The sequence below is a fragment of the Castor canadensis genome, chromosome 10 (assembly GCF_047511655.1).
Source record: "Castor canadensis chromosome 10, mCasCan1.hap1v2, whole genome shotgun sequence".
Classification (NCBI taxonomy): Eukaryota; Metazoa; Chordata; class Mammalia; order Rodentia; family Castoridae; genus Castor; species Castor canadensis.
The window spans coordinates 80,479,890-80,505,939 of NC_133395.1; the positions used below are offsets into that span (position 1 = coordinate 80,479,890).

The 26,050-nt window shown below is 41.7% G+C and overlaps 2 protein-coding genes, 2 non-coding genes and 1 pseudogene across 6 annotated transcripts in view; 2 read left to right on the top strand and 3 right to left on the bottom strand.

The window, feature by feature from the left end:
• Positions 1-591, bottom strand: part of Zmym5 (zinc finger MYM-type containing 5) — a 29,361-nt gene extending 28,770 nt beyond the window's left edge. For 2 of the 3 annotated variants that reach the window (XM_074043666.1, XM_074043667.1), the window contains exon 1: positions 269-591. In XM_074043666.1, the coding sequence (XP_073899767.1) occupies positions 269-442 (174 nt within the window). In that variant the 5' untranslated portion in view covers positions 443-591. The remainder of the gene's footprint in view (positions 1-268) is intronic. The other variant, XM_020177087.2, reaches the window with a different exon arrangement.
• LOC141411370 (uncharacterized) lies at positions 485-7,680 on the top strand. Its single transcript, XM_074042858.1, has 2 exons — positions 485-554; positions 705-7,680. Exons 1-2 carry the CDS (start codon positions 485-487, stop codon positions 1,472-1,474), a joined length of 840 nt encoding a protein of 279 aa, XP_073898959.1. The 3' UTR covers positions 1,475-7,680.
• Positions 7,681-16,449: 8,769 nt separating this feature from the next.
• Trnaa-agc (transfer RNA alanine (anticodon AGC)) lies at positions 16,450-16,522 on the bottom strand. Its single transcript has one exon. It is a non-coding gene; the product is annotated as a tRNA-Ala (tRNA).
• Positions 16,523-20,427: 3,905 nt separating this feature from the next.
• LOC109694895 (short coiled-coil protein pseudogene) lies at positions 20,428-20,673 on the bottom strand (annotated as a pseudogene).
• Positions 20,674-25,395: 4,722 nt separating this feature from the next.
• LOC141413059 (U2 spliceosomal RNA) lies at positions 25,396-25,588 on the top strand. Its single transcript, XR_012437893.1, has one exon. It is a non-coding gene; the product is annotated as a U2 spliceosomal RNA (small nuclear RNA).
• The last annotated feature ends 462 nt before the right edge of the window (positions 25,589-26,050 follow it).

A 26,050-nucleotide genomic window follows, 5' to 3' on the forward strand; every position in this document is an offset into this window, starting at 1 on the left:
CCGCCGCCTTCGAGCCGCGCACGAACGCAGGCACCCGCGACATGAGCGTGGCCCCGAACAGACCCCGAGGCCCCGACGCGGAGGCGGCACGACGGCCGCACCGCGGGGTGCGCAGCCCGGGTCGGGGGGAGGCTCGGAGGCTGCCCTCACCCATCTCCGCCTCCCCAGCCGCCTCCGCCTCCGCCTCCTCCTCCGGAGGCTGCGCTGCTCCCAGCCACCCCCACTCTCGGCGGCCCTGGACTGCAAAGACAGCGGGGATAAGCCTCACCCGGTTCTGGCTGCGGCTCCGCGGAACGAACCTCCCCTCCCCCGACCCACCCCCCTTCGGCGACACGCAAACTCCGCACGGTCCAGTCCCGGCTTTAGCGCTGGTGAGGAGGAGGAGGAGGCGGAGGCGGCGGCGCAGCCGAGCCCCGGGAGGCCCCGCCCTTCGCGCCCTCATTGGCTGGAGGCGGAGGCGGGCCAAGACGCCTCGGACACGGCAATGGCTACGTCAACCTTCCATCATGAAACCCCCCCACCCACCATCGGCGGGGTAGTCCGTGTGGCTGTCGGTCAGACGCGGGCCACGCCCCCGGCCCTATGGTTTCACTCTCCCCTCCGCCGGCCCTCGGCTTGGCCATGTCTCCTCCCCTCCCCTCCCCTCCGTACCCTCGCCCCACCCTACCCCCACCCACCGGGTCCGCCAGGGTCAGGAGCCTAAGCCGCGCCGCCAGCCCCGACTCGGGGCCTGGGGTCGAGGACTCCCCGGGCCGGGGCCGCCCAGGGGGCGGAGGCGGGGCCTCAGGCCGTCGCCGGGCTCCCAGTGCCTCTGCCCGAGGAGCGACCAGGCTTCGAGACTCCAGCGTCCTCCCGGCCCAGTCCCGATAAGCCTCCCGCGAGGGACGAGGCCGGGCAGGGGCCGCGGCGAGGCCGAGGGGCGGCCGTGGGGGACGCTCGCAGCCTCGCGTCGCTCCGTGGGAAGCGGACCCCACACCTCCCGCCATGGCTGCAGCGGGAGGAGGCGACGTCCTCCATTTTGTCGGAAGTGCTGGGGGAACTTGGGGCCCACTCGGAACTCAGCCCCGTAGGGACGGGACCCTGCTCCCCCGCACCCCCGACTGGGTTCTACTTTGCGGCCCCGCTTTCGGCGTGCGCCTGCGGGACCGCGGGGGCCGCACGACGGCGGGGTGACGCCGCCACCCGCTCCTCGGCCCAGCAAGATGGAGGAGCCGCGGGCTGCCCGAGCGGGGCTCGCGCCCGCGAGGACCCAAACACCCTGGAGCCGTGGCCGACCCGCAGCCCCGGCCCCGCTCCGCCACGCTCCACCCTGGCCCGGAAGCGCAGCCCGGTGCGAGCGCCGCCGAGGCCGGGGATGGGGGGCGGCCAGGGGCGTCCGCGGGGTCTCGGCTTTGTTCCTCGTCTAGCCCCGGTCTCGGGACGCCCGGCGCCGATCCAGATCCGCGGACCGAGAACGGGGCGGCGCGCGCCCTAGCGGAGCCCAGCGGGACTGCAGCGGGGGCGCTGGGCTGGCCCCAAGTGTGGAACGTCGAGGTCCTATAGGATGTCTGGAAATTATGTGATATTTATCCCCGTTTATTATCTCTTTGAGGGGGGGGGGCGGGTGGTAGTGGCGCAGGTTTGGTCAGTGACAGCCAAACTTGTAGGAAGATGAGTGAGTGTCTGGTAAATCTTTTTATATTAACTAATGCTGTATTTGTTTCATGGACATTCCCCAAATCAACATTTTTTCGACATTTTTAAAGTCCTCAATTACTCGTTGGAAATAAACGTATTAAAATAATGCCAACGTAACTAGGTTTTAACCATCCCCTTTCCATAAACATATGTAATACAGAGCCAGAGGTACCTAAGAATTTATAGATAAAGGTCCATTAGAGATAATCTGATGTCTTTTTGGGCACCGTTGACTCACGCCTGTAAATCCTATCTACCCAGGAGACAGAGATCAGAAGGATCAAGGTTCGAAGCCAGCCATGGCAAATTGTTGCTGAGACTCTATCTCGAAAATATTCAACACAAAACAGGGCTGCTGTAGTGGCTCACGTGCGTGCGTAGCAAATGTGAAGTCTTGAGTTCAAACACCAATACTACCAAAAAAAAAAAAGAATCTGAGGCCTGTCAGGAACTTTAAATGTCAGGCTTGATAGCTACAAATCGTGTATTTGCTGAAGCCCTGTCTTTTCACAATCTCTGGCATTAATACTCAAAGATTAAAAACTGGTAACACATTCCAGGATGGTGAATGATAAGGGTACCTTTTTCCTTTGTCAGTTTCAGCTGTCACTTCAGTCTGCTGCTTCACTTTTCTGCTGTTGTACCAGAATGGCACAGACAGTAAATTGTAAGCTATTAAAAGTTTGGTGGTTCTGTAGGCTGGTAAGTCCAAGATCAGGGCCCCAAACCTGGTGAGTGTCTTTTGGCTAGACAAAGAGGCAGGAGCAGAGCATACCAGAAAGCTGGCACATGATAGCATCATCAGTCCACTCAAGAAGACTCAATCATTTCTCAGGTCTCACCTCCCAGTAAGGGCAATTAAGTTTCAACGTGAATTTTTTTGTGCTTTCAAAGCATAACAAGGAATTTTGAAAACTTAGAATAAAAAGGTTTTGGGCTAGGAGGCATGGCTCAGTGGTAGAGCGCCTGAAGCCCTGAGTTCAAACCCTAGTATTGCCAAAAGTAAATTTTTCATTGGTGATAATACATTTTAATAAATTTAATGTCATATAAGACTATTTCCCAAGTACATTGTCTTTAGTTAAGGTTGATACAATGGTGCTGAATTGACCATAACAGCGAACTAAAGAACATAGTGTAGGGCTAGGGGTGTGGCTCAGGCCCTAGAACACCTGCCTAGCAAATAATGAGGCCCTCAGTTCAAATCCCAGTACTGCCGATAAATAGATGAATAAAATAAAATAAATTTAAAAACAGAAAATGATGTAGCTGAATTGCATTGAGCTTTCCATGGCCAGCTTGCATTTACATTCTTACATGATCTGCTGGTAACTTCAATTCCTTGGTAGCCTCTTACTCTCTCAGCTTCACTTCCTATTTTGAATATAATATAGGACATTGTAAAGTCTAAAACATTTTTTGTGAAAGTGTTAAGTAACAATAATAAGACAAATGTACTATCAGAGTGGCTCAAGTGATAGAGTGCCTATAAGTGTTAGGCCCTGAGTTCAAACTCTAGCACAGCCAAAAAAAAAGAAAAATGTTATATGAAATAAATCTTTTGACAATTATAGGTGCACGGCCAGTGTAAAGGCAGACCATCACAGTGACCAAGAAAATGCAATTTCTGGAGTCAGGTGAACTACTTTTGGATCTTAACTTTCCAGCTAGGGCATTTCCCTTATGAACTTACATGAAAAATATGTTAATTTATAATACTATTTATCATAGTAAATGATAAACAAAACATGCTAACTTTCCCTCCAGTTTGTAAGCTCTCGTCACTCAATTACTTATTCAATTTGTTTTATATTTATTTATTTTGGCGGTTTTGGAGTTTGAACTCTGGGCCTCATACTTGCTAGGCAGGTGCTCTACCACTTGAGCCACTCTGCTAGCCCAGGACTGGGGTTTGAACTCAAGGCTTCATGCTTACAAAGCAGGTGATCTGCCACTTGAGCCACATCTCCAGACATCTTGCCATTTTTAAAGAACCGTCTTTAGGAGTAACTGAATACCCTAGTTAATGATGGACACTTTTTTATTTTTGGTGGTGCTGGGGATGGAACCCGGGGTCTCATTCATGCCAAGCAAGAACTCTACCACTGAAGACACATCCCCGGCTGGATATTTTTTTCTTTACTGAAGAAACCGAAATAGCAAATGTGGAAGAAATGTCAGAATTAAAATCCAAAGCATGTACTCCGAAAATGCTAGTAACATAGACCTTTGGCAAGAGTATTAAGAGTGAAGAACCAAGTGTGGTTGTGGTGATGCACACCTTCAATCTCAGCATGAAGTAGGCTGAGGCAGCGGAGTGTCTTCCTTGGACACTCCATATCCCCCTGAGGGTAGAGGTGGTGTATTATTATATCCATGGTCCCCAATTTAGGATGCGTCTGCGCACTATTTTTCAACTTCCAATGTCATGAAAGCAATAAGCATTCAGGAGAAATTTTACTTGGACCTTTTCCTGGGCCAGCAAAAAGCAGTCCCATTGTTACAAAGCTGGGCAGTGGCTCAGCTCACGCCTGCACTCCACAGGGTGCTGGTGGGTTGGCAGGAGGCCTGGGAGTGCAGGTTTATTCAAATGCATGTTCCTCTTAACAGTTTCAAAGGAAGTATCTCTGGATCTTCTGCCATTCTTCCTAGTCAGTCACTACTTCCATCCCCTGTTGACAGAAGTCAAACTTCAGTGCCCCTAAGAACTGCCCTCACTTCTAACACTAACCGTAAGTATGGGGGTGTTCCCCAGACCACCCTCAGGTGACAATTTGTTGAGGGATATACAGAACTCAATGAAAGTTGTTCTACTCACGGTTTATTACAGGGAGAAAATACAGTTGAAAAATTAACCAAAGGAAGAGGCATATGGTGCAGGGTCTAAGAAGGGTCCAAACACAATTCTGGGGTGCTCTCCGTGTTTGATGCTGTCTTCTCTGGCTGTGAGGTATGGCAGTGTCCCAAAGGGTTGTTAACCAGGGAAGATCACCAAATGTTTGGTGTCCAGAATTTTTATTGTGCCACACACAAGGCCTACCTTTGTGTCTAGCCCCCGCAGAAGATGGAGCTAACACCTCCCATGTCTGTTTCCTCCAGAGGTTGGAACTGAGAGGCTTGGCATTAACCCTCATCCTAACACTCACCGTCAGACTGTACAGTGCCCAAACCTCAAAACGGCAAAGATCCGGTCCAGAGGTTGTCTTCCAGTGCTGGCCAGACCTCTCTTTGCCTAAGTTTACTTCTTCCCTACTGTTTTTTTTGGGTTTTTTTTGTGGGGCTGGCGTTTTAACTCAGGGCTTCTTGAAGCAAGCACTCATTGCTTGAACCACACCTCCAGTCCATTTTGCTCTGGTTGATTTTTTGGAGATGTGGTCTTGTGAACTATTTGCCCCGGCTGGCCTAGAACCACCATCTTCCTTCCAAATTGCTAGGATTATAGGCATGAGCCACCAGTATCTGGCTAGTTTGTAATTTTTGTAATAATTTATTAGCTGAACTATTTATATAAAGAGAAATTTATAGGTTATAATTTTATAATAATTTATTAGCTGGAATATTTATATAAAGAAACATACATAAATAAATTCAATAATTTGGTTTTTGTGAAAGTGAAATATGGTTTCAAAATTTTTTTTTGTGGTACTGGTACTTGAACTCGGGGCCTACACCTTGAGCCACACCACCAGCCCTTTTTTGCAATACAGTTTTTTGAGAGGGTGTCTTATGAACTATTTTCTCAGGCTGGCTTTAAACGGTGATCCTCCTGATCTCTGCCTCCTGAGTAGCTAGGATTATAGGCATGAGCCATAGGTGCCCAGCTGAAATATGGTTTCTATAGAAGAATAAATCTTTATTATTTCTCTTTAAGAGTTTAAAGATAATAAAATGAGTTGTTTTAAATTTCTCTTTCAAGGGAATCGATTATTTTATTATGTTGGGTGCAATTCAGGATTGATAACATAGGCTGAGCTGAAACTCTCCATCCTTCAGCTTCAGCCTCCAAAGTATCTGGGCTGACAGGGACACAGCACTGCGCCAGGATTTAATCCATCTGAGCCATCACCCTGTCGGTATGCAGAATGTTTCATTCTTGCTGGTATCAGGATAGGATAGGATGGGACAGGAGTCATCTTGCATAGTCCTTGCTTCCTGTTATGACAAGATGTCCTGTGGTTGCTGCCTACTTTCCCTGCCCTACCCCTGAGATGTCATTTGTCTAAGGAAACTTCTTCTTTTTCTTTCTTTTTTTTTAGTGACATTATAGTAGTTAGGGACCATAATCAAGGCACTAGAAGTATTTATTGCCACTTTTCATTGAGAAGGGGTAGAGATGAATATATTAGTAGCATAATGTGAGTGCATGCTGAACCACAGGACTTTTATTTGAACCCATTGATCTTAAATTTTCATTTCTAAAAGTCTCTGTTCCAAAAGATAGAAATATAATTCTTATTTTCTTTATCTTAAGACATGGACACAATACCAGTCACAAGAATTTAAAAATCAATTTAAAATTAATGTACAGGGGCTGGAGATGTGGCTTAAGTGGTAGAGCACCTGCCTCACAAGCACAAAGCCCTGAGTTCAAACCTCAGTACTGCCAAAAAATATTAACGTACGGTTTCTTTTTCTTTAGGGAATTTTCTACTGGTGTGAAGAGTGAGTAAATGTGGAAAGGTGCACAGTCTTTCTTGCACATGATTGTGCTGCCAACTGAATGCACAAATTTCAATTGTTTAGTTTTACTTTATATTGTTAGGAATTTTTAAGCTATGTTTTCTAAATACATAAAACATTAGCGATGAGTATAGGAAAAAGGAATCAGAATTAAGATACTCTGAAGTTCACGTATTTTTCAAAAGGAGGGCATGCGTATAATTTACCTGTATGTTTTAAAATTATGAATGCTAAATAAGTATGCATAGCTACTAAAAAATACAAAAATTTATAGTGATAATATAAGGAAAACTCAAATGTAAGAAGCAGTACAATAGTGTTCTAGCTATTGTATATTACTGCCTAATGTGTACTTTGTGTGTGTGTGTGTGTGTGTGTGTGTGTGTGTGTGTGTGTGTGTATGCAGTACTGGGGGTTGAACTCAGGGCCTTGTATTTGCTAGGCAGGCACTCTGTCACTTGAGCCATAACCCCTATTGCTGCCCTAACAAATAACCGAAAAACTTAGTGACTTAAAAACAACTATTGGGCCAGGCATGGTAGTGCACAACTGTAATCCCAACACTTGATAAGCACAGGCAGGCAGATCTTGAGTTCTATAGCCAGACCTGCATACATAGTAAGACCCTGTTTCAAACAAAACAAAACAAAACAAAAAAAACAGCTAACCAAACAACCAAATAACCAAGGGAAAAAAACCAACAACAATGAAAACCCAATTATTTATTATCTTTCAGTTACTGTAGGTCAGAAATTTGAAAGAAACTCTGTTGGCTGGATCTGACACAGCGTGTCATTAGGTTCCAGTCTACATATAAGCCAGCGCTGCAGTCATGTAATCTCCCAACCTCAGCTTCCCAAGTAGGTAGGATTACAGGTGTGAGCCACTAGCTCCTGGCTATGAATAAACTTCTTAGATGATCTATTGGAAGATAAATATTTGAAGTCTGGATTTAAAAAAAATGGTAGTAATGTGCTACTTATGAGATACTCCAAGCCATAACAACAGAAAGTAAAGAGATAAAAAATGCATACTAAACAAATATTAAGCAAAAGTTAGTAAAACAATCATAATATGTAAAATTGACATGCTTGCAAAGTCCATTAGGAAGAAAAATGATCACTTATTGATAAAAGGAACAATTGACCAGAAATTCCAACTTCTGAAATTATAAGAACCTTCCATACAAAACCATAACTATAGAGAAACTGATAACCTACAAGTATGCCTGACTTTCATAAAATAAAGCATGAAAAAAATTTATTTAACACATATATGGTCTTAATTTGCATCCAATTTAAAAGGTTGATCTGGAATAGTTTCTGCCTGGTAGTGAGGGGGGTAGGGAGGGAGAAGGAGGGGCGGAGTGGGGGGAAGGGAGGGAGTGGGGGGGGGGGAAGTGGGGAGAAATGACCCAAACATTGTATGCACATATGGATAAAAGAAAAAAATAAAGTAAAATAAAAATAAAAATAAAAAATAAAAGAGCCTGAAGGGAGAAACATGCTCTGAGCTTCAGGCTTCCACCTGGGCCCCACCACTCTTCCCTTTGTATTCCTTTTCCTTAACTTTTAATAAATTCTCTTCATACAACCCCCCCCCAAAAAAAAAAAAAAAAAGGTTGATCTGGGGCTGGTGGAGTGGCTCAAGTGGTAAAACAGCAGCCTAGCAAGTGTGAGGCCCTGAATTCAAACCCTAGTAACAAACAAGAATAAAAGGTTGATCTGCACCCAGTAATGAATGACTATTTTTTTCACTCTTATGTGGACATTTACAGAAACTGACCACAAAGAGTATCATAAGGGATTTCTCCACAAATACTAAACACTGTATGCTGTATAGACTGCATTCCCTGACTACAGTGCACAAAAAAAGAAAGACCAATCATGGAAAAAAAAAAAAAAAAAAAAGGGGAGTGGAGTCTTTACTTCCATTTCCTACATGGAGAGCAGGAAATATTTCTCTCTTTTTTTCCCCCATTTCTCCCCACTTTTATCCTGTTATACTAAATTACTTTGCTGATAAACTTAACTTTTACTTTCTTGCCCAAATTCTTTTCTTGCTGGATGCAAGAACTGAGAACTTGGGAATATTCTGAGCAGAGACTACAGTAGCCTATACCATATTGGCAAGACCAGCCATAAGATAATCAGAAGCATCTTTAAGAAGCCAGGACATCCTCTATAGGACAATATACTCTAGGGTGGCAGCCTTTCATATCCAAATCATGACACAACAGAACTACCATCTCTGCAGCAGGACTCGATCCCCATGACACAGTAAGCCTTGATGGGCTGGACAAAGATTTAGTCAACAGACACCATCTAACGACTAAAGAAGTCCAAAGGGATAGCTGTAGGAGGGACAATCTCCCTATTAGGCAGGTTCTGCAGCACTTGCCAGCTTGGAAACAGATACAGAAGGTGAAACTTCGCTTGGAAACAGATACAGAAGGTGAAACTTCCTCCATCAGCAACTCCCATAAAAGAATTTTTTTGGGATATTGTCCCTCAAGGAGATGTTGAGGCAGACTAAAGATAGGGAAAGGTGCCCATGGAACTCTTAAGACCCCAAGTGACTCATCCTCAGCACTTTCATGCTAGACTCCTTCTTAGCCCACTGCTATCCCTTGCTGTTGTAAATTGCATGATGGAAAGTCTTGAGGTTATTCTGCCCATTATCTCTCAGATAAAAAACATGAATATTGATCACATCCTATGCATATAATTAAAATACCTAAGAGCTAGTTTAAGTGCATGTGCAGAGTAATTGTCAATCACCCTAGCCCACTAGAACCACCCAAATCTTTCCCCACCCATGGGTTTAAAAGGCCTGGAAACAGAGAAGACACCCTTTATTCCTGCTTTTCCGTCCAACCTGGCCCACCTAGCCAGGTGGACCACTATTGCTTTAATAAACTATCATCTCCCTTACTACAAAAAAAAAAAAAAAAAAGAAAGAAAGAAAGAAAAGAAAAATAAGGGAGTAATATTTAAATGCATGTGCATAGAAAATATAAGTATACTCATATGCTTATAAATTTGAAAATGGACTTTATGGTCAAAGGAGAAATTATCATGAAAATTATCGAAATTTCAACCAGACCCACCACCTCAGGTTTCTTTCTGCTGGAGCCATCCTTCCCACTCCAGCCACAAAAGAGCCCTAAGTCCTGCTGCTGGCAAGCAGGCAGACAGGTATGACTGAGGCCACATTTTACCCTTGTGGCCCAATGCCTGGCCCCCAGGAGGGACTCCACAGAAACTGAACCTCGTTCCAGCTCACCTGTGCACTACATGCCTTGGGGAATAACTTACTGTCTCCACCACCACTGTTCCCACCTGTCAACCTCAATGTGGAGGGGACCAGTAAGGTGGATTAGATGGTCTTTAAGGGCCCCCACAGTCTTGCAGGTTGCTTGTTGACCCTCATGGGGTCTTCCCCCCCATGTCAGGAGCTGGCTACCACTTCTAGCTTCTGGTGACTACTGCATACCTTGGCTTATAAGCTATGTCACTCTGGTCCTTATGTCCATGGTCACATTGCTTCCTCCTCTTCTGTGGGTCAAATCATTCTCAGCATCCCTCTTAAGGACACATGTGATTGCATTCAGAACACACTCCGATTATCCTGCATTGTCCCTAACTCAGTATCCTTAATTTAATCACATTTGTAGATCTTTGCCTTGTAAAGAAAATCAACAGATTTCAGGGGTTAGGTCCTGGTATCTTTGGTATCAGCCTACTAAAGCTAGGGAAAGCTATGTATAAAGTTGGCTCAAAAATCTTTGTGTGTGTGTGATTTTCTCAATTTAAAAAAGAACTGTGATAAGGTACATACATCATTAGCATGTTGGTGTAACCCTTCCCTCACAGACCTTTACAATGCCTATCCTGCAAAGCTGAGGCTCTGTACTTGACGAAACAATAGTGTTGGAATTAAAGACCCTCTGGTGTTGAAAACAGACACATGAGAGACAGAAATCTTGACAAGGCAATTTCTTTTGATTAAAAGGGTGCAAGCATGTGCTCACTCCAGCTGAGCAGACAGGTAAGCACAAAATAGCTGACAGTGGCTCCTACTTTTTTTTAAAATTCATTTATTCACATATGCATACATCTTTTCTCCCCCTTGCCCCCACCCCCCCTTTCTCTTTGCCTTTGACCATGGCTCCTCCTTACATCCCTGACGCAGTTGTACCTGCCCCTCACCTGGGATTTGTCCAGGTCAAAGGTTCACAGTCTTTCCTGCTTGGCTAAAAGGCTTGGGGGATGGGTGAGGGCGTGCAGTTTGGTGGGCAATTTCCACGGGCAATGGGACTATACAAGAATCCAGAAGAAACAGGAACCCTTTAAACAATGCAAGTCACTTAAGATGGCAACCTAAGGAATTTTAAGTAATCTAAGAGGGTAACATATACTTTGATAGAAAAGATCATTTTTCTTACAATAGTTACCCATTCCCCTCCCATCCAGCCCTGCTGAGTGCCATGCTTCCTTCTGGCTGTGTGCATTTGACCACTCTAGATACCTGTGGAAGTGGGATCTTGCAATATTTCTCTTTTTGTTTTTTTATTGTTGTTGTGCTGGGGTACATAGTGACATTTACAAAAGTTCTTACAATATATCATAGTTGAATTCACCCCCTCCATCAACAATATTTCTCTTTATATGACTGGCTTATTTACTTAATGCAGTGTCGTTCAGGTTCATCCATTGAGGATCATATGTTAGAGCCCAGTGCAGCAGCTCATGCCTGTAATCCTAGCTGCTCAGGACACAAATATCAGGAGGATTAAGCTTTAAAGCCAGCCTCTGGCAAATGGTTCCAAAATACACAACACAAAAAAGGGCTGGTGGAGTGTTTCACCAGTAGAGCACTTGTCTAACAAATGGGAGGCCCTGGGTTCAAACCCCAGTAATCTCCCAGTCTTTTAAGGACTAAATGATACTTCTTTGTATGTATGTACCATTTTGCTTACCAGTCATCTCCCAATGGACCTTGAGTTGCTTCTACATTTTAGCAACTGTGAATAATGTTGATGTGAACAAGGGTGCACAAATACCTCTTCAAGAATCTATTTTTACATCTCACTATTTGAGGACTGACATACTCTTATCATTTTACTCATCAGCCAACAGTGCACAAGGGTTCCAATGTCTCTACATCCTTCTCAAGTCCCATTTTTTTCTGTATTATTCATTTATTTTTTGATACTAGCTGTCCTAATGGGAACAAGGTCATATCTCACTATGGAGTGTGTGAATGTATGTGTGTATGTGCATGTTTATATGTATTTGTGTATATGTGTTTGTATGTGCACAGATGTGTATGTAGGGATGTAGGGATGTATGTATGTGTGTGCATGTGTGTGTGTGGTGCTAACACTGAGCCAGCTAAGCTTGTACTCTACCACCAAGCTACATCTCCAGCCTCACTGTGGTTTTGATTTGCATTTCTCTGATGAGGAGTGATTTTTTCATGTGTTTATTGGTCATTTGTATCATGTTTTTGAAAACACATCTATTCAACTCCTTTGATCTTTTTTTGTGTGTGTGTGTGGTACTGGGGTTTGGTCTCAGGGCCTCACACTTGCTACACTTGCTAGGCAGGCTTTGAGCCACTTTGCCAGCCCTCCTTTGATCACTTTTGAATATGGCTGTTCAGTGTTTTATTGTTGAGTTTTAGAAGTTCTCTGAATATTCTGGATATGAATCCCTTAAAAGATAGGTGTTTGGCAAATGTTTTTTTCCTATTCTGGCATGCCTTTTAATTCTGTTGATAGTGTCTTTTCATGCACAAATTTTTTTTTTTAAGATTTTATTTATTTTTTTTCTTTTATTATTCATATGTGCATACAAGGCTTGGGTCATTTCTACCCCCCAGCCCCCACCCTCTCCCTTACCACCCACTCCGCCCCTCCCTCTCCCCCCCACCCCCTCAATACCCAGCAGAAACTATTTTGCCCTTATTTCTAATTTTGTTGTAGAGAGAGTAGAAGCAATAACAGGAAGGGACAAAGGTTTTTGCTGGTTGAGATAAGGATAGCTATACAGGGAGTTGACTCACATTGATTTCCTGTGCGTGGGTGTTACCTTCTAGGTTAATTCTTTTTGATCTAACCTTTTCTCTAGTACCTGTTCCCCTTTTCCTATTGGCCTCAGTTGCTTTTAAGGTATCTGCTTTAGTTTCTCTGCGTTAAGGGCAACAAATGCTAGCTAGTTTTTTAGGTGTCTTACCTATCCTCACCCCTCCCTTGTGTGCTCTCGCTTTTATCATGTGCTCAAAGTCTAATCCCATTGTTGTGTTTGCCCTTGATCTAATGTCCACATATGAGGGAGAACATACGATTTTTGGTCTTTTGGGCCAGGCTAACCTCACTCAGAATGATGTTCTCCAATTCCATCCATTTACCAGCAAATGATAACATTTTGTTCTTCTTCATGGCTGCATAAAATTCCATTGTGTATAGATACCACATTTTCTTAATCCATTCATCAGTGGTGGGGCATCTTGGCTGTTTCCATAACTTGGCTATTGTGAATAGTGCCGCAATAAACATGGATGTGCAGGTGCCTCTGGAGTAACCTGTGTCACAGTCTTTTGGATATATCCCCAAGAGTGGTATTGCTGGATCAAATGGTAGATCCATGTCTAGCTTTTTAAGTAGCCTCCAAATATTTTTCCAGAGTGGTTGTACTAGTTTACATTCCCACCAACAATGTATGAGGGTTCCTTTTTCCCCGCATCCTCGCCAACACCTGTTGTTGGTGGTGTTGCTGATGATGGCTATTCTAACAGGGGTGAGGTGGAATCTTAGCGTGGTTTTAATTTGCATTTCCTTTATTGCTAGAGATGGTGAGCATTTTTTCATGTGTTTTTTGGCCATTTGAATTTCTTCTTTTGAGAAAGTTCTGTTTAGTTCACTTGCCCATTTCTTTATTGGTTCATTAGTTTTGGGAGAATTTAGTTTTTTAAGTTCCCTATATATTCTGGTTATCAGTCCTTTGTCTGATGTGTAGCTGGCAAATATTTTCTCCCACTCTGTGGGTGTTCTCTTCAGTTTAGAGACCATTTCTTTTGATGAACAGAAGCTTTTTAGCTTTATGAGGTCCCATTTATCTATGCTATCTCTTAGTTGCTGTGCTGCTGGGGTTTCATTGAGGAAGTTCTTACCTATACCTACTAACTCCAGAGTATTTCCTACTCTTTCCTGTATCAACTTAAGAGTTTGTGGTCTGATAGTAAGATCCTTGATCCATTTTGAGTTAATCTTGGTATAGGGTGATATACATGGATCTAGTTTCAGTGTTTTGCAGACTGCTAACCAGTTTTCCCAGCAGTTTTTGTTGAAGAGGCTGCTATTTCTCCATCGTATATTTTTAGCTCCTTTGTCAAAGACAAGTTGGTTATAGTTGTCTGGCTTCATATCTGGGTCCTCTATTCTGTTCCACTGGTCTTCATGTCTGTTTTTGTCATGCACAAATTTTTAAACATTTAATTAAGTCCAATTTGTCTTTTTTTCTTTAGTTAACTGTCCTTTGATGTCTATGCAAGAAATCATTGCCAAATCCAATATTGGAATCCTTTACTCCTATCTTTTCTTCTAAGAGTTTTCTTTATTAGGTTGAGGTCCACTTTGGGTTGATTTTTATATATGGTGTTTGGTAAGTGTCCAACTTTTTTCTTCTGCATGTGAATATTCAGTTTTCCAAGCACCAGTTTTTATAAAGAAAGATTGCCCTTTCCTCATTAAGTGGTTTTGTGACATTGTTGAAAATCATTTGCTATTGTGCTCAAGGGTTTACTTCTAAGTTCTCTATTCTGTTCCATTGGACTACATGTTTCCTCATGCAATAACGTGTGTGTGTGTGTGTGTGTGTGTGTATGCGTGTGTGTTACTGGGATTTGAACTCAGGGCCTCTTGCTTGCTAGGCAGTTGCTCTACCGCAGTCTTGAGCCATATTTTTTTGATTACTGTAGACTTCAAGTAAGTTTTGAAATCAGGAAATGTGAGACCTCCATCTTTGTTCACTTTTAACATTGTTTTTTGCTCTTTAGAGTCCTCTCAGACTTTACATAAATTTTAGGATGGGTTTTTCTATTTCTGCAAAGATCATCATTGGCATGTTGTTGATATAGATTGCAGGAACTCTGTAGATCCCTTTAAGGAGCCTTGCCATTGTGATGGTCAATTTTAGGTGTCAACTTGCCTGTGCTAAGGAATGCCAAGATAGCTGGTAAAGCACTATTTTTGATCTATCTGTGAGGGTGTTTCTGAGTGAGATTAGCATTTGAATCAGTGGATTGAGTAAAGACCTGTCCTGTCAATGCGAATACGGAACCTCTAATCTGTGGAGACCCGAGTAAAGGAAAATATGGAGGAAGGCCACATTCTGTCTCTCTTGTAGCTGGGTGTAGCTGGGGCCTCCACCTTCTCCTGTTACTGAGCACTGAGCCCCTTGTTCTGAGGTCTTTGGAATCGGTGATTTACACCAGCAGCCCATTGAGTTCTCAGAATTTTGAACTTGAACTGGATTACACCACCAGATATCCTGGTTCTCCAACTTGTAGATGGCATATTGTGGGTGTTCTTGACCTCCATAACCAGGTGAGTCAATTTCCATAATAAATATACTTATATACTACCTTTCTAGATAGCCTATTGGTTGTTTTTCTCTAGGGAACCCTGACAAATACAGGCATCTTTGACATTAAATTTTTCCATCCATGAACATAGAATGTCTTTTCATTTCCCTCTATTTTCTTTAATTTCAGCAAAGTTTTTGTAGTTTTCATTATACAGATTTTTCACCTCTTTAGTTAATTCCTATGTATTTATTATTTTAATGCTTTCGTAAATGGGATTGTCTTCTTGATTTCCTTTTCAGATCATTGTATAGAAATGCAAGTTAATTTTGAGCATTTTTGGACTGTCACTTATTTCATTTACAAGTTCTAATGGGTTTTGTTTTGTTTTCAATGAATCTTTAGAATTTTTGACACAGAAGACATCTATGAAAACAGGCAATTATTTGTTCCTTTCCAACATGAATCCTGCTATGGTTTGAACATCTCTACCAAAATTTACATTGAAGCCTGGTATGGTAGAGTGTGTGTGTAATCCCAGATACGTGGGAGATGGAGGCAGGAGGATTCTGAGTTCAAGGCCAGCCCAGGCAAATTTAGCAAGAACCTATCTAAAAAAACAAAATAAAAACAAAAGGCATGAGGGTATAGCTCAAATGGTAGAGCAGTTGAGTGAGGCCCTGAGCTTAATCCTAAATACCATATAACAAACAAAACAACTTATGTTGATATTTAATCCCCAATTAGGATGTAAGAAGATGTGGGACCAGGTGGGACCTTTTAGAGGTGACGGGGTCATAAAGGCCTTCCACTCATTAGTGGATTAATTGATGATCCTGGGAGTGACTTGGCACACTCTGTCTCACCATGTAATACTGTCAGCCATGGTATAATGCAGCAAAAAGGCCTCACCATGCACTGGGGTGTATGTAGCTCAGTGGTAGAGTGTTTGCCTAGCAAGCATGAAGCCCATGATTTGATCTCAATACTGCAAAAGAAAAAAAAAAAAAAACAGGGCCTCACCAGAGGCCAAGGAAATGCTAATGCCATGCTCTTGGACTTCCCAGAACCATGAGTCCCCTCCCCCTCCCCCTGCCAAACCTCTAGTCTTTATAAATTACTCAGTTTCATGCATTTCATTATAGTAACAGAAAATAGACTAGGACAAACACATTTTATTATCTTTTTATAGCTTTGGAAAATTGGGGAAAAAAGTATCTTCAACATACAGTGCAAAGACAACTGAGTATCTACATGAGAAAATAAAACTTGTATGTTTTCCCAAAATTATACACAAAAATTATCTCAAAGTTGATTAAAGGCTTAGATTTATGACAAGTGAAAGAAGCCAGCCGTGATAGGTTGTATGTGGTAGGACTCCATTTACCTGAAGAAATGTCCAGAATAAGTAACTCCACAGTGGGAGACAGCAGAGTCATGGTTCCTGGCTGGGCAAGTGAAAAGTGGGCATTGTCTGAATGAGTCCTGAACTTACTTGTTTTTTGGTGGCACTGGGGTTTGAACTCAGGGCCTCATGCTTGCTAGGCATGTGCTCCACCACTTGAGCCATCCCACCAGCACCTTTTTTGTAATGGGTTTTTAGGGTCTCACCAACTTTTTGGCCTGGACTGGCTTTGAATCAGGATCCTCCTGATCTCTGCCTCCTGAATAGCTAGGATTAAAGGTCTGAGCCAGCCAGGTGCAGGTGGCTCATGCCTGTAATCCTAGGAGGCAGAGATCAGGAGGATTGTGGTTTGAAGGATTGTGGTTTGAAACTAGCCCAGCCTGGGCAAACAAGTTCTTGAGACCCTATCTCAAAAAACCCTTCAAAAAAATAGGGCTGGTGGAGTGGCTCACGGTGAAGGCCCTGAGTTCACTCCCCAGTACCACAAAAAAAAAAAAAAAAGCTATGAGCCAACGGCACCAGGCCCCGCACTTCCCTTTGACATGGTGAAAATGTTTGGGAATTCAATAAAAGTATGACTGTATGACACTGTGAATGTACTAAATGTCACTGAATTATCTATTTCAAGATGTGTACTTTTATGTTTTGTGACTTTCACCTTAATTATCAATTAATTTACAGATAGAATCTTGCTATGTTGCTAGGGGTAGTCCTGAACTCCTGGGCTCAAAGGATCCTCCTGCCTCAGCTAAAGGAGCTGGAATACAATTGTGTGTTACCTCACCCTGCTCTCACCTTAACTTAAAAAAAAAAAAAAAAACCACAGACATGTCCCTGACTCAAGAAACCTCTGGGTATTGGGAATTGGCACAATGAATCCCCCCATACAAAGAATATATGCTAATAAAAATGGAAAAAAAAAGTGGGAAAACAGGGCATTGGTGACTCACGCCTGTAATCCTAGCTACTTAGGAGATAGAGATCAGGAGGATTGCAGTTCAAAGTCAGCCCCAGGAAATAGTTCAAGAGACCCTATTTCAAACCCTATCTCAAAAGAACTCTTCACACACACAAAAAGGGCTGGTAGAGTGGCTCAAAGTATAGGCTGTCAGTTCAAGCCCCAGTACCACAAAAAAAAAAAAGTAGGAAAAAATAAACTGTCTGGAGTATGTAATGATTAGTGCATTAGGCAGTATGTATGAGAGAAAAGGCTGGGTTTTTACCCAGCCTTGGTGGACATTAGAAATTCCTAACAATTTCCAAGTCCTGATTATGTTTATGTATGTTTTTTGGCAGCACTGAGGTTTGAACTCAGGGCCTCAAGCTTGCTAGGCAGGTACTTTTCCACTTGAGCCAGTCAGCCAGCGGCCCCTCTTTTTATCCTTTTTTATCCAATTTCTGAGTGCTTACTATATGTTGAAGGAGAATGCAACACGAGTAAGATAGTCTCTTATCTTAAAATGCTTGTAGAAGTCTCATGGATATCAATTTTTAAAGTTAACTTAAATAACAGCTCTCTTTGATGCCTAAGAGGCACACAGCAGTATAATTTTGGGGCTTTCTTCGGTTAGGGTTACAGATTAGTACTAGATGATTGATCACTGTTCCATCTTCCATTATTAAACACTGTTACTAGTTTGCATTTTTTTGGGGGGGTGGGATCTAGTTCTGTAGCCCAGGCTGGCCTTGAACTCACATCTTCTTCCTAAAAGTTATTCAGGATCACAGCAATGTCTACATTAAGTAGGCTTTGAGTACTCTTTTATTTATTTATATTTTAAAATATGTATTGTAGGATTTCTGGTTTTGTTGAGACAGGGTCTTGCTATGTAGCCCAGGCTGACCTGAAACTCACAATCCTCCTGTTTCTGCCTCCCAAGTACTGGGATACCAGGAATGCATCACCACACCACGCTCCAGGTATTTTTAAACTTTAGGAATCTACATGTTGCTTATCATCTTTATTTTCCCTTCTGCCAAGAGAAACTATATAATTTGTAAACTCTGTTCAAAATCTATTAATAATTTCAAGATAGCAACATCAGAGTGTTAAACCAAGTGTGGGAACCTTCTAAATATGAGGCCCTGCACCACTTCTCAGGTCACATGCCCAAGAAGACTGCCCTATTTCTTTGTTGGAGAAACTTTTGTGTGTGGGGGAATAGGGGGTGGGGATGGAATCCAGGGTCTTGCACATGCTAGTCCAGTCCATTTTGCTCAGGTTATTTTCAAGATAGGGTCTCATGAACTGTTTGCCCAGGTAACCTCAAACCTCCATCTTCCCCATATCACCTTTCAAGTAGGATTACAGGCATGAGCCATTGGCACCTGGCCTTCTTTTCCTAGTATGTGGAGGCTTTTTTTTTTTTAAATCATAAGAGGGCATTGAGTTTTGTTGAATGTTTTTTTTGCATCAATTAAGATGATCAGTTTTGGTTTTTTGTCATGTTCTATTAATGTGGTATATTACAGTCATTTTCATATGTTGAACCATCCTTGCATTCCAGGAATAAGTTTTACTTGGTCATGATGCCTGGTCTCTTTTAACTTGCAGTTAGATTCTGTTTTATAGTATTTTGTTGAAGATTTTTGTATCAATATTTATCAGGAATACTGGGCTGTAGTTTTCTTTTGTTGTCTTTTTCTAGTATCAGAGTAATGCTAGCTTCATAGGAGGAATTTAAAAGTATTTCTTCTTGTTGTTCTTTCTTCTTCAATATTGTGGAGTACAGAGTTTTGGTGTTTAATTACTCTACAAATGTTTGGTAGAGTTTGGCGAGGGTGGCTTACGCTTGTAATGCTAGCTACTTGAGCGGCTGACGTCTGGAGGATCACAGTTCAAGGCCAGCCAGGCAAATAGTTCTTGAGACCTTGTCTCCAAAATAACTGGACCAAAATGGACTGGAGGTGCACTCAAGTGGAATAGAGTACCTACTTTACAAGCATGAAGTCCTGAGTTCAAACCCCAGTCCCACCAACCAAACAAACAAAGAAGCAAAAAAGCAAAAAAAAAGGTCTTTGGTAGAGTTCACCACCAAAGCCATATGGCCGTAGGTTTTTCTTTTTTGGATTACTGATTCGATTTCCTTGCTACTAATAGCTATGTTCAGATTTTTCTCTTCTTTTCTTTGTTTTATTTTATTTTGTTTTGTTTTTTTGGACAAGTTATTCTGTAGTCTAGGCTGGATTTAAACTTGCAATCCTTCTGTCTCAGCCTCCTGAGTGCTACGATCTGCATTTTTATAGCCTCAATATAGGAGAAACCAGCAATTCTGTATTATTACTAAATATTACAAATGACAAACCATGAGCCAAGTGTGGTGGCTCACAGCTATAATCCCAGCACTAGAGAGGCTGAGGCAGAAGGATCTTGAGTAGCAGCCAGCCTGGACTACAGAATGAGACCTGTTCCCCTCTTCCCCCCCAAAAAATAACAAGCCATGAATGAAAAGATATTTTATTTTGGTTGCATTTCAATGATTAGGATTTGATTACTCTCATAGTCGTTAAAAATGACTTTTATAAATATGAAAACTTTTCCTTAGAGGAAAGGAAATGGGAAGGAAGAGGCACAACATGGTGGACAAGGGACAGAAAGTTCCATATTCTGTTCTTGATTTTGGTCACTTTTTCATAACATGACAGCTAATTTGTAGATATCTTACTAAGCCTATAATAAAAGACCATATGCTAGACCTATCTATCAAAGCCAAATCAATCAAACATTCATCTTCAAGCTCCATAAATATTTCCATTTCTATTGACTAAGTCTTAGGGGCTGCCAGAGTGGCTCAAGTGGTAGAACACCTGCCTGAGTCTGTGAGTTCAAACCCCAGTACTGCCAAAAAACTCCACAGGATAATGATAAAAGTCTTTGCAAGGCACTTGCACATTTTCATAGACTAACACGATACCCAAACTTGTAGAAGTCTTGTGCCATGCAGTTAATTTTACATCTCACATTATTTGCATAAATATTCAATGAAGCTACAAACAAAGGTACTGTAACTTTAGGAATCTATCGAGTATAAAAAACACCAGCAGCAATGCCCCAAAATGGAAGGGAAACCAATCCCTCACTTGCTTTGGTTTTTTGTGTCAGTTGTTTGAAATACATTAGAAGCTGGCCTGAGATTTTCTATTTATTATCCAAAGCCTTGGTTTCCTGCTTTGAGCTTCAGAATTTCTTGCCTTGTGTACCTACTGTTGGAGAGACACCGTCAAGTGTGTTGGAGTCCCAACACTTGGTTAATAAGTAGTGGGTTTTCCTCTGGTTCCACCTGATTTTCAGCACCAACTGCATCCATGTCAGCATTTGTCATCTAGGGTAACAAACTTTTGGACCTTGAATTCAAATTCTTGGTGAATGGTCCTCTATTTGAGATGCTGGAATGGGGTGGGGTTGCCTGCCTCAGGTCCTCTTTTTTTTTTATGGTAGTGGAGGCTTTCAGGCCCTACACCTTCAGCCACTCCACCAGTCTTTTTTTTTTTGTGTTAGGTTTTTTCGAGATGGGGGCTCAAGGTCTATTTGCCTGGGCTCCCTTCTGCATAGGTAGAAGCATCTGGCTTTTTTTGTTGTTCTTTATTATTAATGTGGTACTGGGGGTTGAACCCATGGCCTCACGCTTGCTGGGCAAGTACTCTACCACTTGAGCTAAGCCTCCCAGCCATAATATTCTCTTATAGTTGTTTCCATTTCTATAAAATTGGTTATTATTGAGTCTCCTTTTTTTTTAGTCAATGTAGCTAATTAATTTTGTTGATCTTTTCCAATAAAATGGGGGGGGAGGCTGGGATTTGAAGTCAGGGCTTCACAGTTGCAAAGCAAGTCCTCTACCGCTTGAGTCACACCTCCATCCCATTTTGGTCTGGTTAATTTGGAGATGGGGTCTAATGAACTATTTGCCTGGCTGGACTTGAACCTGGAGCCTCTTGATCTCAGCCTCCTGAGTAGCTAGGATTACAGGTATGAACCACTGGTGCCTGGCTTCAAAGAACTAACTCTTGGTTTCACTGAATTTCTGTATGTTTTTTTTTCTATCTTCTATTTTTCTTTGTCTCTGCCCTGATCTTTATAATTTCCTACTTTTGTGTGTGTATGTGTGTGTGTGTGTGTGTGTGTGTGTGTGTGTGTGGTACTGGGGTTTGAACTCAAGGCCTACACCCTGAGCCACTCCACCAGCCCTTTTTTCAAGATAGGGTCTGAAGAACTATTTGCCCGGGCTGGCTTTGAACAGCGATATTCCTGATCTCTGCCTCTTCAGTAGCTAGGATTACAGGTGTAAGCCACTGGTACCCAGCTAATTTCCTTACTTCTGCTAGCTTTGGTTTTAGTTCTTTTTTCTAGTTTCTTAATATGTAAAGTTAAGTTGTTGGTTTAGGGTCTTCTTTTTTTTTGTAAGCACTTATAACCATAAGTTTCCCTGTTAGGCCAGGTGCCAGTGACTCACACCTGGTGGAGTGGCTCAAGGTGCAGGCCCTGAGTTCAAGCTCCAGTAACACCCCTACCCCCCAAAAAAGTTTCCCTGTTAGAACTGCTTTTACTGTGTCACTTAAGTTTTGCTATGCTGACTTCATTTCACTTTTCTCAATATATCTTCTTTTTTTAAAAAAAGTTTATTGTCATAATTGTTGTACTGGGGGTATATTGTGACATTTACAAAAGTCTTTACAATATCTTAGTTAAATTCACTCCCTCCAACATTCTCCTTTATCCCTTCTCCCCTCTTTCCTGTAATAGTTTCAACAGGTGTCATTTTCTTATTTTCATACATGAATACATAATATTTCCACCATATTCATCCTCTTATCCTCCCTTCTCTATCCTCCCCTCTCTCAAAATACCAACCCCCAGACAGGACCTGTTTTACCTTCCTGTTCTCCATTTTTGAAAAGACATTTTTGTTTGTTTAAGATCACTATTCGGGAAGTTTCATTGTGACATTTCCATGTATATATGTATTATAACCGGAATTATTTCATCCCCTCCATTTTTCTCCTTTCACCCTTAGCCTCCTTCTTATGGTGATTTCAACAGGTTTAAAAATTCTATATTCATTCTTGTATAGGAAGTGCATCAACCATATTTACCTTATTAACTTTCTTCTTTTACTTCCCTCCCCCCACATATGACCTCCCTTAACATGACCTGTTTTTCATTCTTGTCCTTCATTGTTTAGGTTGTTGGTAAGTGGGATTTTTGCTTTGGTATTACACTAGCACATATATTGTGCTTAGGTCAATTTAAGCCCTCTCCACTGCTCTTTCTCACCCTTTTCCCCATCCTGCATTGTTTAACAGTTTTCTGTGTTTCATCATATCTTGTTCCTGCACAGGTGTGATGTACTTCATTATTACTTTTCTTCCTCCTTTGGTCTCCTCTACTAGTCCCACTTTTGTGTACATGTTCTGTATGTATTTTTATGTATTATAATATTGCTTGTATTTGTATTAGGGCTATATTCCACATATAAAAGAAAACATGTGGCCTTTGACTTTCTGAACCTGGCTAACTTCACCTAAGATAATGTTCTCCAGTTCCATCCATTTATCTGGAGATGACAAAATTTCATTCTTCTTTATGGCTGAATAAAATTCCATTGTGAATAAATACCACAATTTCTTAATCCATTCATCAGTAGTGGGGCATCTTGGCTGTTTCCATAGCTTGGCAATTATGAATAGCGCTGCAATAAACATGGGTGTGCAGGTGTCTTTATTATAACCTGACTTACATTCTTTCAGGTATGTCCCTCCCAGGAGTGACATTGCTAGATCATATGGCAGTTCTATTTTTAGTTTTTTGAGGAGCCTCCATACCATTTCCTATAGTGGTTGTACTAATTTACATTCCCACCAGCAGTGTATGAGGATTCATTTTTCCTGACATCCTCGCCAACATTTATTATTGTTTGTGTTCTTGATGGTAGCCATTCTAACAGGAGTGAAGTGGAATCTTAACATGGTTTTGATTTGCATTTCCTTTATGACCAGGGATGTTGAGCATTTCTTGACGTGTGTTTTGGCCATTTGGACTTCTTCCTTTCAAAAAGTTGTGTTCAGTTCATTTGCCTGTTTCTTCATTGGGCTGTTGATTCTTTGGGAGTTCCTTCAGTCCAGCATTTTCACTTTATCTTACATGATTATGAAAATCCTCACCAGAGACCTTAATCAAGAAAAAAAAATAAGGCTTGGTAGAGTGGCTCAAGTGATAGAGCACCTACCTAGCAAGTGGGAGGCCTTGAGTTCAAACCCCTGTATCACCAAAAACAAACCAAAATAAAGAAAGAAAATATCCAAACTGGAACAGCAGTAATTTCCTTTTGAAGACTACACAATATTATATTATAGAGAACTCCAAATATTCCACAACTTCTGTAACAACTGAGTGGTTTCCTTTGTTAAAAAAAAAACAAAATAAAACATAAAAAAAACCCCAAAAAACTTCTGTAACAACCCCTGAACAAATCCAGAAATTTCAGGACACAAAATAACATGAAAAAAAATCAATCGATTTCCATACAATACTAATGAAAAGTAAGAAAACAAGCCTGCCACCAGTGGCTCACACCTGTAATCATTGCTACTTGGGAGGATGAGATTGGGGTGGATCAAGGTTTGAAGAGTTGATGAAACCTCATCTCCAAAATAACCAGAGCAAAGTGGATTGGAGGTGTGGCTCAACTGGTAAAGCTCCTGTTTTGCAAGCACAAAGTCATGAGTTCAAACCCTAGTCTCACCAAAAAAAAAAAAAAAAAGAAAAAGAAAAAGGAACAAAAAAGTAAGAAAACAATTTCATTTATTAACTACATCAAAAATAATAGACTTTTTAGGAATAAATTTAAACAAGTTAAAAATTTAAAGGACTAGAGGTGGGAGGGATGGCTCAAGTGGTAGAACACCTGCCTAGCAGGCATGAGATCCTGAATTTAAGCTTCAGTACAGCAAAACAAACCAATACTGGGGCAGAGGTATAGCTTAGTGTTGGTGCTCCAGTAGCTGGATTCTGGTGGCTCACAAATACTTGTCTTTTGGTGCCTGGCTTATTTTTCCTAGCATAATATTTGTTACATCATGTACATTAAAAATCACTTCTCGGCCTTTTGATTAAGATCAAGTGTGGCATATACATTGGCAATATCCGTCTCGCTGGGCACCAATGGCTTATCCCTGTAATCCTAACTACTTGGAGGCTGAGATTGGGAGGATCATAGTTGGAGTCCAATCCAGGCAAATAATGAGACCAATACCAAAATAATCAGAGCAAAATTAACTGGAGGCGTGGCTCAAGCAGTAGAGTACCTGCTTTGCAAGCATGAATCCCTGAGTTCAAACCCCAGGATTATAAAAAAAAATCAAACACATGTAAATCTTATTCAAAATGAAAAATAATCTCTATTTCCACTGCATGTTTCTGAGCAACTAATGTTTCTATCACTCATTAATTGCATAGAATTTACTGCAAAGCAATTCAGATATTATTTTATGTGTATATACCATATTCACACAATTCCATGTGACCACAGTATCCCATTGTGGATTTGGTTCTAGCTATGTAGTGCCCACTGTACTGTTTCTTGTTGGTTTTTTTTTTTTTTTTTGTTGGTACTGGAAATTGAACTCAGGGTCTGTTCTACCACTTGAGCCATGCCCCAATCCTTTTGCTTTGAGTATGTTTTTCAGATAGGGTCTCATGTCTTTGCTCAGGCTGGCCTTGGGCTACAATCCTCCCATCTTTGCCTTCTGTGTAGCTGAGATTATAGGCATGTACTACCATGCCTGCCCTGTACTGTTTTTATGTAAGAGGTGCTATACATGTAGGAGGAAGAGTAGTAGAGACCTGGGTTTCAAATCCTCATTCATTTTCTTGGGAATATACAATCTCTATTTTGTCTGTTTATAAAAGGTGATTGTTAAAGTTCTTCTAAGCATTGACAATCTGATTCCAATGCAGCACATGAATATGGTACAGATTCCAGAGAGCTCAAGAACTGCTAATGAAAAAGCATGAGTGCATTTTAAAACAAATTAAAAAGTAATTATATATCGCTTCTCGGCCTTTTGGCTAAGATCAAGTGTAGTATCTGCTCTTATCAGATTAATATCTGATATATCCTGTATCTGAGGACAATATATTAAATGGATTTTTGGAACAGGGAGATGGAATAGGAGCTTGGGCTCCATCCACGCCACACATTGACCTGGTATTGCAGTACCTCCAGGACCGGTGCACTAAGAAAAAAAAAAAAAGTAATTATATGGTTGGTGCCAGTGGCTCATGCCTGTAATCTAGCTACTCAGGAGGCAGTGATCAGGAGGATTGTGTTTCGAAGCCAGCCCAGCCAAATAATTTGGGAGACCCTGTCTCGAAAAAACCCATCACAAAAAAGGGTTTGTGGCATGGCTCAAAATACAGACCCTGAGTTCAAGCCCCAGCACTGCAAAAAAAAAAAAGTAATTTTTTGTCAACATCTAGCTTGATGCCATACATTTCAAAATGTTATTGCTGGGAGAAGTAAGCAATACGTGTTAAAGAGCTATTATTATTGCTGGGTATGGTAGTTCACACTTGTAATCTCAGTACTCCAGGATAGAGCCAGGAGGAATGTGAGTTCAAGGCCAGCTTGGACTGCATAGCAAGTAGTAGGCCAGCCTGGTCTCCTTGAAAAGACCCTATTTTGAAACACACACATACACACG

What these genes read in the sequence shown, in the direction of transcription:
- LOC141411370 (XM_074042858.1), top strand. Translation starts at nt 485, where the DNA reads ATGGCTACGTCAACCTTCCATCATGAAACCCCCCCACCCACCATCGGC. An exon ending in GGTAGTCCGTGTGGCTGTCG is followed by an intron (nt 555 to 704) that starts GTCAGACGCGGG and finishes CAGGAGCCTAAG; the next exon opens with CCGCGCCGCCAGCCCCGACT.